Raw genomic sequence first — 15,232 nt, forward strand, 5'->3', positions numbered from 1 at the left:
GCTGCTGCTGCTGCTGCTGCATCCTTTCACATTTCACGCGTCCCGCGCACACTCACTTGTTTATCCTCGGAAATTCGCTTGTTCTTTAATTGTCGATGTTGTTGTTCGTGCACTCGGCTGTTTGTACACAACAGAGGAATCGGCGGACGACGAGCAGACAAAGGTGAGTACCAGTTACTGCGCGCGAATAGATGTAAAGAGAGGGGAACGAAATGAGGAAAGAGCGAAGCTCGTAGCTCGGCGGCGGACGAGCCTCGAGTGCCGACTGCCGACTATACCGCCGCGGCGCGCTCGACTCCTTCGTACCTACATGCTACAGTAGAGTGTGTCGTATATGCGTGCTATACTGTGCGGCGAGTATAGCTATAGCTTTAGGGGGTGGGAGCTGCGTCCCTCTCCTCTCCTCTCCGCTATCTCACCTTTCTTTCTCTCTACTCTCTAGTCTCTGCTACGCGCGAGCGAGTAAGGTATAGCGTGCGTGGAGGGACAGATGCAGCTGCAGCGACCAGTGCTTCCTCGCATTCAAGGACTCGTGCCGTCGCCGCCGCCGCTGCCTGGATTTATCTCGAGAGTTGAAGGTACGTATGTGGTACATAACGCGCTTGCCTCATCCCAGAGATATGCTCTGTAGAGGTTCATGCGAGAGGGGGTTGGTAACCGATTGGCGCAGACTCGATGGTTTTGTTGAAACAGTTTTCGCGAAATAAGTATATACTTAAGCGTGCGGCATTGTGCATGCGCGTCTATCCGTATCAAGAACGGCTGCTCGCGGGTGGATGTTAGGTATCGCGATATTCGGGATAAGGGCGGGTATATACGAGTAAATTTTGCGGAGAAGGTTATTGCTCGAGACATCTGTTGGGAGATGCTAGAGAGAGCTGCGGAACAGTCGGTAAGTCTGATGCTGATAAGCACATTAGCGCATATTTTTCGAGCGCGTGAAAATTAGTTTTTCAGAGGCACGGGATTCTTATAAGTAGCAATTTATCGATTTAATACGCGGCAGGTTACAATCGAATAATTATAGTGGCAATAAACGTACATAAACTCTAATCTGAAAAAACAGCTTGATTAAGCATAAATTAAATTCTTCATTTCTTAAGAGATAGTAAAATTGTAAATCAGCGTACAAAGTGCTCAGGTTGAAAGACGTTTAAATTAGTTCTAATGTCAAGTATAGTCGGGCCGCAAGACAAAACTATTATCTCTAACTCTGGAACTGAAAGAAATACTGCAGCGCATGCTTGGTGACCGGCTTACACCGCGGGAATGAAATCGGCCCACGTGTACCATCCTATCTGCAGCATAAACATACATGCTTGCGGGGGGGGGGGGGGGTTTGCTGTGACACACTATGAATTTGTCCATGTTTCCTGTTCGTAATTTGGATATCATATTTTCGAATGACTATATAATCTGATAAAACTGCACGCATTTTCGTAAGTGCAAAAGTATTGATGTATGATGGAATACTAGTTAAATGTAACGCAAGTATAAGTATGACTGTTACAAATTTCGAAAATATAATTTTACGTATTTCAGTTTCAAATATTTGACCATGAGTATTTTTAGCATAGTTTGTAAGTTTGTTATCCACTTTGACCAGATATACTTGTAATAATGTACATTAGTACTTAAAATTAAATAAGACGTCAAGTTCAAATCCGTAGTGAGCTCTCTATGTATTGGACCCCCCCCCACCCCATCCTCTTCAATAACGAACTTTACAACGACTTATGCAAATTTAAAAAAACGGATGAGTGTTTACAAGTACAGTAAAAATCACTCAGCCTCCCCCAAATCAATCGCATCAATAAGCGCTTGCTCGACCCGCATCTCAAACCTCTCGTGACGTCAGCGCTCTCTCAGACCTCAGTTGTATTACCTATATACTTATACTTATACATATATGTATAGATACGAACATACCGATACGACTATGCGCAAGCCGTTAGTGCGGAGAGGGGCCCCGAAATAATCGCCGCCACCGCAGCGCGATGTCCGTCGCTCATTCCAGCGCGAGACGTCGTTGCGAGCGCAACAACGCAGGCGCATCGTCCTTATACTATCGCTTCGAAAATGAGCATCACCGTTACCTGCGTCGCGCCAGTCAACATCGCCGTTATCAAGTATTGTGAGTATGCTGCTTTCCTGAAATAAAATTCTCATCTTTTTTGTTTATTTATTTCTTTTATCGAGGTGTATTGAGATTATTGTGAGATTTTTACGAGTGGAATGTAGTTTACAGTTAGGTATGATTGGATGTTCATACTGACATAAATGCGCATGGAACGTGGCGCTGACAGCTCGCGCATAGTTTGAATGTTTCGCACTTTTAGGTATATAGGATACTGACGATTTTTAATAAGTAGTCTGGAATTGCTTGAATGGATCGCTTATTTCGAAAGAGTTCGACAACAATGTCAGCTTTTTACGACCATTCAGAGGATCTTTTTCAAAGAGTTTTCCGTGATTCGGATCTCTGCTACGATTTGCATGACTGAGGCGGGACTAGTTTTTACGTTTTTGTGCTCGGAGTTGTATAAAGTACCGATTATTGAATTTTAAATGTAGTGTTAAAGCGATTTTGTTCGCGTAATTTTGAAAATAATTTATTTTCATTGCTTCCAGGGGGCAAACGCGATGAGGACCTCATTTTACCCATCAACGACTCGCTTAGCGCGACTTTGGATACGGAACACGTAAAATACTTTTTTACGATTTACTTTCTCTCGATCATCTGAGTCGAGTACTGTTCTCATTGCAACGCGATTTTTAATTTTCAGCTTTGTGCCAAAACAACTGTGAGGGCCAGCCCAGAATTCAAAGAAAACAAAATATGGCTGAATGGAAGGTAAAATTTATCAATTCTCTGTAAATTCTCTTCTGAACATAACTATGCATTTAAATAGAATTTTTAAACAATTTTTATTTTTTAATTTTCTTAGGGAAGAGTCCATGGACAATCCAAGACTGCAAAATTGCCTGAAAGAAAGTAAGATAAACAAAATAAAATATCTCTTTCGATAGGATGTTGATTTTATTGATTTCTCATAAATTGTCAATTTTCCAGTAAAGAAAAGATCTCAATTATCAAAAGATATGGAAAGTTGGAAAATTCACATTTGCTCAGAAAACAATTTTCCAACAGCAGCTGGTCTGGCATCCAGTGCAGCAGGATATGCATGCCTAGCTGCTGCTCTTGCAAAGCTCTACAGAGTAGAAGTGGGTTTTAAAAAAACTCAAAAGTAATTCTTAATGACTTATCAATGATATCTAATGGAAGAAATTTGTTTTATCATCGTAGGGAGATATAAGTGGCATAGCAAGAGCAGGTTCAGGATCAGCCTGTAGAAGCGTTTATGGTGGTTTTGTCAGATGGTATAAGGGTAGTGACCCAACTGGTATCGACAGTATTGCAAAGCCCATTGCACCTGCCTCTCATTGGCCTGACATGAGGATTCTTGTACTGGTTGTGAATGACTCCAAAAAGAAAGTATCCAGTGCAATAGGCATGAAGAGGACTCTGTTGACCTCTGAGTTTCTGACATATAAGGCTGAAAAAATTATTCCCCAGAGGATTGAACAAATTCAAGAGGCCATTCTGAAGAGAGATTTTGAAACCTTTGCAGAACACACTATGAGAGACTCTAATGAAATGCATGCAGCTTGCTTGGCTGCTTATCCACCTTGTATTTACATGAATGACACTTCGCATCTCATTGTTGAATTGATGCATCAGTATAATTCTACCAGCGATAGAACTAAGGTATCAGTTCATGCATTACAATTATTTTAGAAGTGTTGTAGTCCTTTCATTTTGATTTTCATTATAAAAATATTTTTTTATAGGTGGCATATTCATTTGATGCTGGTCCAAATGCAACATTGTTCCTGCTAGAAAAGGATGTTGCAGAGCTACTTGGAATTCTCGATCACTACCTTCCTCCTGCTGTTGATAATAATCTCGAGTATAGAAAGGGAATTTCAATTGAGGTTACTTCACCATCACAGGTTTGTTTATAGATTATTAAACTTCTTTAAATCGCATGAGAAATTTGTATATTGAAACTAAAAATACTCTTTTAATTCCAGAGCCTTTTACAAAAAATAAACTTTCCAGAGCAACAGCCTGGAAAGCTTAAATACATTATTCACACCCAAGTGGGCAGTGGACCAAAGCAGCTTCCAGATTCTGAAGCCCTCAAATTCCATTAATAATGACAATAATTTTAAGACTATGAGCAACTATATCAAATTGTTATAAGTAAAAAATTCAGGGGTTGAATTCTCTTCCAAAAAATAAATATTTATGAGTAGGTATGATATATTGTAATATAACATTGAGACTGCTTTGAAAAGCAGTATTTTTTAAAGTTTTTAATAAATTTGTTACCTAAAAAGCATAAGTTTACTGTTTTTGTGAATCAACTTCAATCTTGCAATGCCAAGATTGCACTATTGTAGCCGGCAATGTTTACATACTCAAGACTTGTACTTATAGATAGATAGACATTTCTAACCTTCAATGCACACTTTTTTACGATGGTGATGGCTCGTCGCGTGTACCTATGTTGCGCAGGTGTTGCACAACCAGTAAACATAAATAAACATTCGTGAATGAATAAGTCTATCGACTTTCAACAGTTACGACTCATCATTACGAGCTGGTTTTCGCGCAAGGCAAGAGCTAAACGATCAAGATGTCCAAAGCTGCTGGAGAACTTATAAAAGCTGTTTTCGAGAGGACGAGGACGTCAAAGACCTTTGGTCGAGTTTTAGAGAATGTAAGTAATTTGACAAAGCTTTTGAGAAATTATGTACTTTTGTATTCATTAAAATATTATTCGAAGGCCAGTTAACTTATGGAACTTGCTATGTACTTATTGTCTTTTAAATGATAGCATTATTTTGCTTATCTTGAAGGTTAAACTAATTTCTGCTGGTGAGGGAAAATGCAAAGCTGAGTTGAAAGTCGACGAGGAGCATTTAAACCTAGGTGGAACCCTGCATGGAGGTTACACCAGCACTCTTGTAGACTGCATTTCAACTTACGCACTAATGACCCACAAAGCTGGTGTTCCAGGTGTCTCTGTAGACCTACACGTAACGTGAGCAAGACAAAAAATCAGCATCATTATGCAGCAACAGCAGTTAGAATTTTTTATTGAGAAAACTGAACATTTTGAAATTATGGCACACAGGTTTCTGAAAGCAGCAGTTCCTGGTGATGTGGTTTCCATAGATGCTAGAACCATAAAGGCTGGCCGAACACTGGCGTTTCTGGAAGTAGAGCTCTCAAAAAAGGACGATGGTGCACTGATTGCTCGAGGCATTCACACAAAATTCATCGGTGGATAATTCTTCACCATTAAAAAAGTAATCTTTCTCTCTTAAAAGAGTAATTGGCTTTTTATTCTTGGATGCATATAAAACAAGAACGTGATTGGTCCCCTGTTTGGTAGATTTAAGAACAAGAATGACGCGAAAACAGACCACGTTCATAGATTTTGCATTACTTTTTGTAAAAAGCTGATTCTATAGCGAGAAAACATGTGCCTGAATTGCTAAAGTCCTGGACCATCTGAAAAAGTGGTTTGAAATCATGCTATATGTGAAATAGTGATTATAAACTAATGTAAGTGTTAGCTGATTTATTTATTGATGTTTAGTGAGTTTACAAAAAAAAAAATCGTGAAATGCTCAATAAGGAAGTTTTTTACAATTTTACAATACTCTTCGGCAATTATACCTACATTTGTGGAGTCTGTTTACTGGCTGTATCGAGCGCTCAAATCAAAAGGGGTAAAAACAGCTGTAACTGTTGAAGCTAAATAAACTCACTGCGATGTTACAATTTATATTAATTTATTTGTATAAAACGATACAAAATATTTATTTGCATTTCTTTGTCTAAATCTCTAATACGGAGTAGCTTAGAGTACAATCTCAGTAGTTTAAAAAAAAGTACATCTACGACTCATAAAACTAGACGTGTATGCACGCGATCGAAGCAACAGCGATTAAAGCATATAGACCAGCTAGTTGACATTTTTCACATCGTCGAGCAAAAGTTTCATCTCTCGGATTCTCTGGCTCAGTTCCCGCAACACTTTGCTGACTCGTCCGTACTCCTCATTGGCGTCCTCGAGGAGTTGCTCCACGTACTTGATTTTCTCGTCGCGACTGTCGTGTCCGGTTTTCTCGAGTTTGAGTTCATTAGCCGGCGCGAGATACTTGGCAGCTGCAGCGCTTCTCCTCGTCCTCGAAAGGGTGTTGCTGCTCTGGTCGCTCTGCTCGAGACACTCCTCGCAACAAGTGGACCAGGCCCTCAAGTCTATCGAGGGGATCTCGTTGCAGTCGACGAAGTTGTTGTCGGCGTCGGGCAGAAGGAAGACGTCCCTCTGGATCCTGGTGACGTTGTCCCCGTTGTCGCAGAGGACTCGAGCCAGGCTCGTCTTCTTGATCTGGGCCAGCTGCTCCGGCTGGAAGGTCGAGGGGTTCTCCAGCCAGAACCTGTCCCCGTCCCTCATCCTCCTGAACTGCTCGGACAGAAGACACCCGAAGAGCGGCCCCACCTTGGCGTTGGCTGCCTGGTCCTCGAGAATACCGCCGACCCAGACGTCGATGTTGCCGGGATGCCCGTAGAGCTCCTTGAGCTTCTGCCGGACCCTGGCATCGCTGATTTCACCGGCCAAATCGTCGAAGCTCTCGACGCGGGACATGTTGCAGTAGCGCCTCCAGTCGACGTACGGAGGGATAGCGTGGTCCCTGCCTCTCTGGATGTTCATCGCCGCCAAGTCCAGAGCCACAGCGTGGGCTGTTCGGAAGAGCTGCTCCGTCAGTTCCGTGTTCAAGTTCTGCTCGGGTCTCTTGAGCTTCGCGGGAGTGACGAACATGCCTCTGAGAAGAGGATCGGTGCCACCTTCGTCGACCAGCCTCCAAGGGGCGAAGAAGGCGTCTCTTAAGTGTAAAGGTCCTTGCGGTATGGGCTGGAGGTCTTGGTCGAGTCGCTCCAGTTTCGGTTGGATCAGGGAGTGACCGAAACGCAGAGCGGCAGTGGCGAAGACGTTAGCGATGCCGGCGTCGAGGTTGCTGTCGTAGCCTCGGTACGGGCCGAACAGCTGGTCCGAGCTGCCGCCCAAAACTTTGGGAATCCAGTCGCGGTAGGTGATCAGTTGCATCTGCAAAGAGAAATTAGCGAGTTTCAGGCCGATCTCAAGATGGTTATAGATCGGCACCTCGAATTACCTGAGCGCCGACGATCTTCCTAGCCTCCTGATACAGCTTCTCCCCTCTCCAGTGCGGGTTGATCAGCCGCAGTCTCCTGGCGATCCTGTTGTGCTCCCTCATCCAGACGGTGTGCATCACCGTCAGTCCGATCTGCTCGTTGACCCTGAAGTCCCCAGCCAAGAAGCAGTTGATGTCGCTCTCGGTGACGTTCCTCCTGCAGTCGATAAACTGCCCATTGGCGTAGGGCAACAGCGCCTTCCGACCAGGCAAGCTCGGACCTTCCCTCAGGAGTCCCAGGTCGTTGCTGAAGTCGCGCAACTCGCGAGCGGTGTCGTCGTCGTAGCCGTAGACCTGCGACGCATCGAGGTAGCTGGTCAGCTGGTTAAGCTGCTCTCGAGGGCTCAACTTGCCCCAGAGGACACTCGTCATTCCGGAGCCTGAGGATGTACATGGAGCATTGATTGGTTTTTAAATAAAGATCTTTCGAATTCTGAGAAATATTCATAACCGATGTCTGCCTCGTGCAAGACAGTGCAATACTTTGTAATGCATTTTCTAGCCTCTCGCATAATGAGTAACAAGTCAATGTTCGTATAAGCATTTCGACTAGACTCACCGCAGACGGCACTGGTCCTGAAGAAATCGATGCACCTGCGGTTCTTGATCCTGGGGTCGCCGGGTGGCACCTCCATGGGGAAACAAGGCGCCGCGTTGTCGCAAGACTTTTTGCAGTCGATGCCACCCCACGATTCGCTGGAGACCGCGGGTAGCGCGTGGTCGAAGTCGTGGTCGATCCACTGTCCCCACTGCATGACCATGTGCGTGATCTTGTCGTCGGCGGTGACCTCGTCCGTGGCGATGATGCTGGTGGACACGAGCCTCGCAGCTGGCTTCGGGTGGCCGTAGTACAGTCGGGACTTGTCCCAGCCGATGGGCTGCGAGAAGCCGTTCTCGTAGATGGGCTTGAGGATTCGCCGGAAGCCGGTGTAAGAAGAGCCCCAGGTTGGATGCGCGAGATTGTTGCACTTGCCGTCCATCGTGCGGTAGCGGTTGTGGTAGCAGAGGTTCAGACAGTCGTCGGTGCGTCGGTGAGAGGTGCAGCCGGAGAGCCGCTCCAGTTCGGTCAACTAAATATTTTTTCATTCTACTGAATAATCGTTAGAATTGCTATGCTCGAAGGTTACGCAACAGCAAGAGATTAAGAAAATGAACATTTTGCAGAGACGATAAGGAGGATTATTTAAAAACCCGTTAAATATTCAGCTGCAAAAAGCGCGAAACTAATCTTCTTATCCTACTACGCCGAGCAACCGATGTCTCTTCTTCTCACCTGTTCGGGCGTCAAAATCTCCTCGTAGCGAAAGTCATCGGTAGCATTGGCGAACGCTCCCGCGTCAACCATTTTCCTGATGTGCAGCAAAGTTCTCTCAAAGAGCTCGGCGGGCCTGGCAGCTCTTCTGCCCACGGCATCGGGGAACCTGGAAAGCTGGAACGGGTTGCCCCGAGACCTTGAGCTCGGGTTGAACAGCATCTCGAGGGTGTTGTTGATGGCCCTGTCGATCTCCCGGGTAGCCTCGTTGAAGGCTCGAAGGACCAGCCCATCGCTGGCGGTCGGTTGGCGGATTCGGAGCAGGGCCGAGGCTGTCGCTCGGCCGTGATCGTTGCTTGCCGAACACTCGTATCTGCGAAGGATCGATCAAGCTCGTTACTGGGGCAGGAATTGTCGAGCAATTGCATTGCAGCTTGCTTCGGCGTCGATGCCAGCATCAATTGCAATCACAGGAGCTTATCGTTATCAGCGGTTTAATTCTAGAAAGGAGCCTCTCTCACCTGCCGGTATCCAGCGCTGAAGCGTTGTACAGGTAGAGGCTGCCGTGCTTGGACAGCCTGGTCCTGTTCCCCAAGGCCAGCTCCACCAGTGTGCCGTCTTTCTTCCAGACGATCTTGGGCCGCGGCTGGCCCTCGGCCCTGCAGGGCAGCTCGACAATGGCCCCAAACTCCACCTCCATGTCCTGAGGCTCGTAGATGAGCCTGGGGGGCTTGTACTCGATACCGACGACGTTCAGGTCAGCGCTGCTTTCGGCGAAGCCCTGGGCGTTGCGGGCTTGGCAGATGTAGCGGGCAGAGTCCGATTCCTTGGCCGCGAGGATTTTCAGGCTGCTGTTGCCGTCCTCGAGGAGGACTCGCGCGTGGGGACGGATCTTGGCGCCGTTTCGCCACCAGTCGATGTGCGTGGCGGTTTGCCCCGCCGCTTCGATGCGACAGACCAGGACCACGTCTGTGCCCGCGCGGACCTGTCGATTTTTCGTTAATTCTTGCATCGCATTGCGCTTAGCAGATAAAGCTCCGAGTAGTGGGCTCGAAAGCAAAACCAACCGTCTGCGACTTGGGAGTTTCAATGAACCTCGGCGTTGGCGACGCGACCACGAGAGTCCTGGCCGATCTCGACTTGGTCTCCCCCATATCGTTGTGCGCGACGCACTCGTACTGGCCAGCATCGCTCTCGCTGACGTCGCTGATGACGAGACTGCCGTCGTCCTTGATCAAGTAGCGCTCCTCGTCGCCGGACACCTCGTTCGAGTCCCTCATCCACTTGACGCTGGGCTGAGGGTCACCGGCGACCCGACACCTGAACACCGCCGTTTCGCCGAGCTGGACCTCGAGGTCCTCCGGCCCTTCCATTATCACGGGTTCACCTGGCACGTCGAAGCGAGAGAAGATCAGCGAAGCCCATTCGAAATAAGGTAGGATATCGGAAACTCAACTGCAATGGAAATCCGCAGGCGTCATCCTGTCGAGTCTCCTGCCCTTCATCTCTTCGGGCGCTTGACAGACCGCCTCCATCTCCATCCTGTCCCGCATCTTCTCCAGCAGCCAGACCATGTCGCAGTCGCACACCAGGGCATTGCTGTCGAGCCTCAGCTTCGTCATGGGCCCGACGTTTCTGAAAGCATCGCGGGGCAGCCTCTCCAGCCGGTTCTTTTGCAGATACAGCCTCTCGAGTCGGGGCAGGTCGTTGAAGGTGTCGGGCTCGATTCTCCGGAGCTGATTCGCGTGGAGGTACAGCTGCTCGAGTCTCGGCAGCCCGGAGAACGTTCCCGGGGCCACGTACTCGAGGCTGTTCTTGTAGAGGTAGATGTAGCGAAGGTTCGGGGCCGACTGGAAGATCGAGGGGGAGAGTCGGCGGATTCGGTTGTCGTTGAGCAGCAGCGTGTGCAGCTGCTTCAGGTTGTGCAGGTCGCCCGGGCGCAGCTCGACTATGTTGTTGAAGCGCAGATCTCTGGAGGTCGGACGTCATTCGTGTATTAAAAATAAAGTACTCGAACTGAAACGACGATTGGCCGGAGCAAACGCTGCGCGAGAGGGGACGCGGAATTAATTCGTATCAAAGTGTAACAACCTCGCTTGTAGCGTGCTGCCCCCGCGCTCGGTCATTCGTCAAGCTCAGTATTAATAAAGGCGCAGGAGAGAGAGAGAGAGAGGCCCGATATTAATAGCCGCGCGCGAGGCGGATCGACGCGATTAAAACGCCCGGCTTTTTAAGCACAAACTACACATTGTTTATCTATCCATCCGAGGTATCGAATTCGTGGACTTTCCAGGGAAAAGGGTGTATTTCAGACGTCATTTGTTTTCCATCCAGAAATAACGACGAGGCTCAAACGCGAGGGGGTTTGATCGCGTTAATCGCGCACTTGCGCGTTTCGAACGGCTCTTATTTCGAAATTCTCTCTCTCTCTCTCTCTCTCTCTCTCTCTTCGAGCTTCCTGTTTGCGAATCGATTGTTTCGCACTCGGCGTTTCATGCCAACGCGTGGCTCAGCCTTTAAATAAAACTGAAGCACTCGGAGCGCTGAAATGGAAAAGCGCATACGCGGAATAGAAGACGTCGATCAAAGTGAACGGACGCATCTTCGGCCCGAGAAGAAAGACTCGTGACGAAGCGTCTGGATTTAGAGACGCGAGAACGTGACTCGATCCTCCGCGCGTATAATCCTATACTGGCCGTCGCGTCGCTCGAGCCGCGGTGTTTATTATCTCGACGGGGCAATAATTTTGCCGGAAAAGCGAGTCAGCTGGACGTAGTTGCGTTTACACAGATAAGCGATCTTCGCCTGTCGTTATTGCGATTATTCGAGTGAGCGTTCTGTTATTGGATTTGCTTTCGACCAAGCGTTTGTGTGTATTTTTTCTTAATTATTTTACTGCAGGAATATGTAGTTCAAGATTTTTCATTCGCTTTCATTTCTTTCCTATACGCAGGCCACATAAATATTTATAAAATCAATGAATCGCAAGTTTTATAAAAAAAAAAAAAACAAATATCTAATCTCGGATTGTTGAAAAAACAATAATAATCCTCCGCATCCGCGCGGCGCTTTCAATGAATAAATTTGTCGACGAGTTAACGACAATAATAGCGCACTGAAGAAAGGAAGACGAAAGGACAGTAAAAAAAGAGCCCATTCACGAAGCAGCTTCTATTGAAGAGTCGGAGGTGTAGTAGAGGCGTCGTAAACCGGCAGCTTTACGAGGATTTCAAATTGGAATTGCCCGCGCGAGCTCTCGTATGTGCGACACGATGTGAAATAATTTGCGTTAGTTGCAGGAGCATAAAGCCTAAAGAGGCGAGATGAACGCTCGGAGTGTCGATCTGCTATTCTGAGCTTTATACGAGGACTTTTCGAGGACTGATCAACAAATCCCGAGAATAAAGAAGACTCACAGTTGAGACAACGACAGAGGCCGTTTCAAAATCGCACATGCTCGATGAAAATATTATTTGATCAATAAAAGAAAATATCTCGTGGATACGGCCACTAGGAGCACAAATCAAAGTTTACTTAATAACGCGCGGCTCGAGTGACTCGTGAAGAAGGAAAATAAACATGACATCACGAGACGCGTTGCGATAGGCGATAAATATTTTTATATTTATCATCGGCCGGAGCGTCGAAAAGCGTTCATCAGGTCGACGGAGAGTACGCGTACAGCGCTAAAATCTCAACCGCGAGCTGACCCTGAAACCAGCTACATAAGCGTGTGTGCGTGTGTGTGTGTGTGTGGGGGGTAGAGACCCGAGCGCGCGCGCGCGCGAAAGCGACTCCTAAAAAGGAATCGGATTCGTATATGCCGATATATGCGCGGACGCACTTGAAATACGACTTTTCTTTCAATGTCACGGCCTTTTTTGCTACTTATTACGTGCGGCACCCGAAAAGCCTTCTTTTTACGGCGGCTTATCGCCGATGAATCACTTTCCACGCCCGACTTTATATTTACGGAGCTGGAAAAAAAAAGAAAGTGTATAATCGCCGCGCGAGGATTCCGCGAATCCCGTATCGCGACGTCGCATCCTCGAACGACCAGGAAGAGAAGAAGAATAGAAGAAGAAACTTGGCGGCTGCACGGGCCATAAGACGTGCCCACGCGTTCTCGCAAGATCCGCGGATTTACGGTCCTCGTAAGCATTTGTTCGGAGATATTTCCCGAACGATCAATTTCTTATATTTTCTCCGTCGATCTGTTTTTAGCGGGTTTTTCAATCGGATTTACATAAGAGCAATTTGAAAAATATTTTCTTTCTGTATCATTATGGTAAACGCTCGACGATTTCATCTTTGGGTTTATCTATAATTATAGTACAACACACGCTTCAAAGCACGCGCGCACCGAGAGCTTTGTCTGTTGGAAAATTGCTGATGTTGTTAGTATAAAGTCGAGATGGTTCGGCAACGGCTCGAATTACTATAAAATTGGCGATAAAACAATCTCGCCGAGGTATTTGCTTACTCTGGAGAGATGGTAATAACACTATATACTGAGACGTGGGTGCACCTTAACTTTGCGATTTGCGTACTCCAAGAACTTGGCCCCCGTCACTTTGATTTCGCTTCGCTTAAATACCCTCAACGGATTTTTACCTCCCGTTCAACTGAATTTGCATTTAATTCGAAAAGGTGGGAGGTGAAAAAATCTCGGGAATATTGGGAAACGTATGCGCAAACCAAGCGCTCTTGAGTATAATACTTACAGGACGTTGGTGTTGGCGGGAACTTTGGGCAGCCGATTCAGCTTCTGAAAGACGCATCTGACCGTCCTCGGCGGCGAACACGTGCACCTCGCCGGGCAGGGCTCCTGCGCCTTGTCCTGAGCCTTGGCGACACTCGCTATCAGCAGCAGCGATAGCAGCAGCCGGGACAGACTCATTCTCCCCGCGATCTATGTATCACTTGGGAAAATTGCGAGAAATAATGGCAATGTCGCTGTGTTAGGGGCTCCGTGGGCGAAGGATTAGATGCGCCGACTCGAGCGAGGAGCCATCGCGTCGTGGTTTCCGGGCGGCGGCTCGCGTCCGACTGTGTATGCCGGACTGGATGGCGAGTCTCGAGAGAGCCGCCTCCGCCGACGCCGAAGAGAGAGAGAGAGAGAGAGAGGTATGCAGTCGGCATATGTGCTGTTCCCGTTCTTGTCTCGGCCGCTCAGTACACTGGTCCACGGCGGCTTGGGCTCTGCCTTGTTTTTGGCGTTGCTGACGACGGAGAAGCGCGATATAGGATGCGGCCAAGCAGGACTCGGCTTTTTGCGCCACTTGGTCGTAAAGTGTGCTCAAATATCTTGCGCGCGCAAAGCCGCAGTAATTCTAACAGCAAAGTCTCTAAAAACAGTCCTTCTCTCTCTCTCTCTCTCTCTCTCTCGATCTCCCCGCTGTGGACACAATAAATTATTTTTTAAAACGCGAAAAATCAAAATAGAAAGTCTTGAAAAAACTTTGCCCGATAGCTCGTACACGTGTGATATCGATTATTTTTGACTTTTCTCTTAGCTCGCGTGTCAAGGCTAGACTCTGGTGGCTGCAGTCGCTGTCCGATATCGCTCTCACCCGGAGCTGAGGCGATGAAAAATTCGGTGGGACGCATCAGGCGAGAAAGCGCGCAGGCGGCGTTAAAAAATCTTTAACTGCAAAATGCGACTCTGGTAGCCAGTAACTCGCCAAGCTCGCGAGACCAGACCAGACCAAATCTACTAAACTTGGCACTTTAGCGCACTCGTTCAACCCGCACATAACCGCGGTTAATTATGTCGTTATTATGTCTTTATTCGAAAGCCATGCTATTCATAAAAGCTTCGGACATATCGTACCCACTCGAGCAGCATAAAGAGGTGCGAAATTCGCGCGAGTCCGATGCGTCATGGGGATTACGGAATATAACGCGCGCGGCGAGCCAGAGATACGTCGACCCGGTTTCTCGCGCTCGAGATCACGAGATAACGAAGATCGCACAATTGATTCGTTTTTCGGGCTCCGCGAATATTGGCCCGAATTTTTCATGGCTTATTGCGATACAGAGGATGGCTTTTTAGTAATTATTCGTGTATTCTTTCATCGGACTTTGGACGCCGCCGATGCTGCTCAGGCATTTGATACGCGTATGCACAGAGAGCTGGATACTTATAGGAAAGTCGCCCGTATTATATAGAGTGCAGCGCCGAAAATAGATTCTCCAAAAATTGATAAGCATCATCCTCAATAATAGAATATCGGCCAGCCTAACGCGCGGTATCTATAGTTATTTTAGGATTTCAGTAGGTCGCAGGCCGTGACCGACTCCCCCGAGTCTTCTTATAATTGGCATCAGTACGAGCTGGAGCGTCGCGGCATTTTTCAACTTCCTCCTGCTATAGAGTTGCACCGTATAGAATTAGACGGCCCCAGCCAGTCTCGAGATCTGCGATCTAGCATCGGAGAAGCGAGTACTCGCTATCGGATGAACTCGCCGAGAGACGAGGAACGAAGAGCCGGAATCCTCATCTACACATTGCAGCTTCGATGAGCTCGAAATTCCCAATTCATTTCGCAAAACTATCATACATTGATACAATACGCTCTCAGCGGAAGAAACTCTTCGGCGCCTATACGCGCATACCATCTCTCGCGAGTGCATGCAAAATCACACGCCTGGGATACTTCAATCGAGGCTTCGCCTAGGGCCCAGGAC

General features: G+C 47.4%; 3 protein-coding genes across 4 annotated transcripts; 2 read left to right on the plus strand and 1 right to left on the minus strand.

Moving 5' to 3' along the window:
- The first annotated feature begins 46 nt into the window (after positions 1–46).
- LOC100116409 (diphosphomevalonate decarboxylase) lies at positions 47–4,406 on the plus strand. 2 transcript variants are annotated; one of them, XM_031920822.1, is made up of 9 exons: positions 47–163; positions 443–578; positions 2,632–2,702; positions 2,787–2,854; positions 2,949–2,995; positions 3,074–3,225; positions 3,308–3,769; positions 3,853–4,014; positions 4,096–4,406. In XM_031920822.1, exons 2-9 carry the CDS (start codon positions 491–493, stop codon positions 4,216–4,218), a joined length of 1,173 nt encoding a protein of 390 aa, XP_031776682.1. In that variant the 5' UTR covers positions 47–163; positions 443–490; the 3' UTR covers positions 4,219–4,406. The 2 variants fall into 2 exon arrangements, with proteins under 2 accessions (XP_031776682.1, XP_003424007.1); XM_003423959.4 differs by lacking the exon at positions 47–163 and adding an exon at positions 1,918–2,134.
- Positions 4,407–4,484: 78 nt separating this feature from the next.
- On the plus strand, positions 4,485–5,894 carry LOC100116372 (acyl-coenzyme A thioesterase 13). The gene is made up of 3 exons (XM_001600838.6): positions 4,485–4,787; positions 4,927–5,111; positions 5,205–5,894. Exons 1-3 carry the CDS (start codon positions 4,704–4,706, stop codon positions 5,359–5,361), a joined length of 426 nt encoding a protein of 141 aa, XP_001600888.1. The 5' UTR covers positions 4,485–4,703; the 3' UTR covers positions 5,362–5,894.
- LOC100116337 (peroxidasin) lies at positions 5,852–13,797 on the minus strand. Its single transcript, XM_008218566.4, has 8 exons — positions 13,267–13,797; positions 9,999–10,513; positions 9,610–9,929; positions 9,064–9,527; positions 8,564–8,915; positions 7,850–8,360; positions 7,252–7,670; positions 5,852–7,184 (listed from the first exon to the last, which is right to left on the minus strand). The coding sequence occupies exons 1-8, from the start codon at positions 13,440–13,442 to the stop codon at positions 6,042–6,044; spliced, it is 3,900 nt and encodes a 1,299-aa protein (XP_008216788.1). The 5' UTR covers positions 13,443–13,797; the 3' UTR covers positions 5,852–6,041.
- Positions 13,798–15,232: the final 1,435 nt, after the last annotated feature.

The sequence above is a fragment of the Nasonia vitripennis genome, chromosome 1, assembly GCF_009193385.2.
Source record: "Nasonia vitripennis strain AsymCx chromosome 1, Nvit_psr_1.1, whole genome shotgun sequence".
Taxonomy (NCBI): domain Eukaryota; kingdom Metazoa; phylum Arthropoda; class Insecta; order Hymenoptera; family Pteromalidae; genus Nasonia; species Nasonia vitripennis.

Bases quoted from the DNA above. Each gene is read 5' to 3' on its own strand.
- LOC100116409 (XM_031920822.1), top strand. From the start codon at position 491: ATGCAGCTGCAGCGACCAGTGCTTCCTCGCATTCAAGGACTCGTGCCG. The intron at 2,703-2,786 runs GTAAAATACTTT...TTTAATTTTCAG, and splicing joins CGACTTTGGATACGGAACAC to CTTTGTGCCAAAACAACTGT. The intron at 2,855-2,948 runs GTAAAATTTATC...TAATTTTCTTAG, and splicing joins AAAATATGGCTGAATGGAAG to GGAAGAGTCCATGGACAATC.
- LOC100116372 (XM_001600838.6), top strand. From the start codon at position 4,704: ATGTCCAAAGCTGCTGGAGAACTTATAAAAGCTGTTTTCGAGAGGACG. The intron at 4,788-4,926 runs GTAAGTAATTTG...CTTATCTTGAAG, and splicing joins TTGGTCGAGTTTTAGAGAAT to GTTAAACTAATTTCTGCTGG. The intron at 5,112-5,204 runs GTGAGCAAGACA...TATGGCACACAG, and splicing joins TCTGTAGACCTACACGTAAC to GTTTCTGAAAGCAGCAGTTC.
- LOC100116337 (XM_008218566.4), bottom strand. From the start codon at position 13,442: ATGAGTCTGTCCCGGCTGCTGCTATCGCTGCTGCTGATAGCGAGTGTC. The intron at 10,514-13,266 runs GTAAGTATTATA...TCCGACCTCCAG, and splicing joins CCCGCCAACACCAACGTCCT to AGATCTGCGCTTCAACAACA. The intron at 8,916-9,063 runs GTGAGAGAGGCT...GATCCTTCGCAG, and splicing joins TCAGCGCTGGATACCGGCAG to ATACGAGTGTTCGGCAAGCA.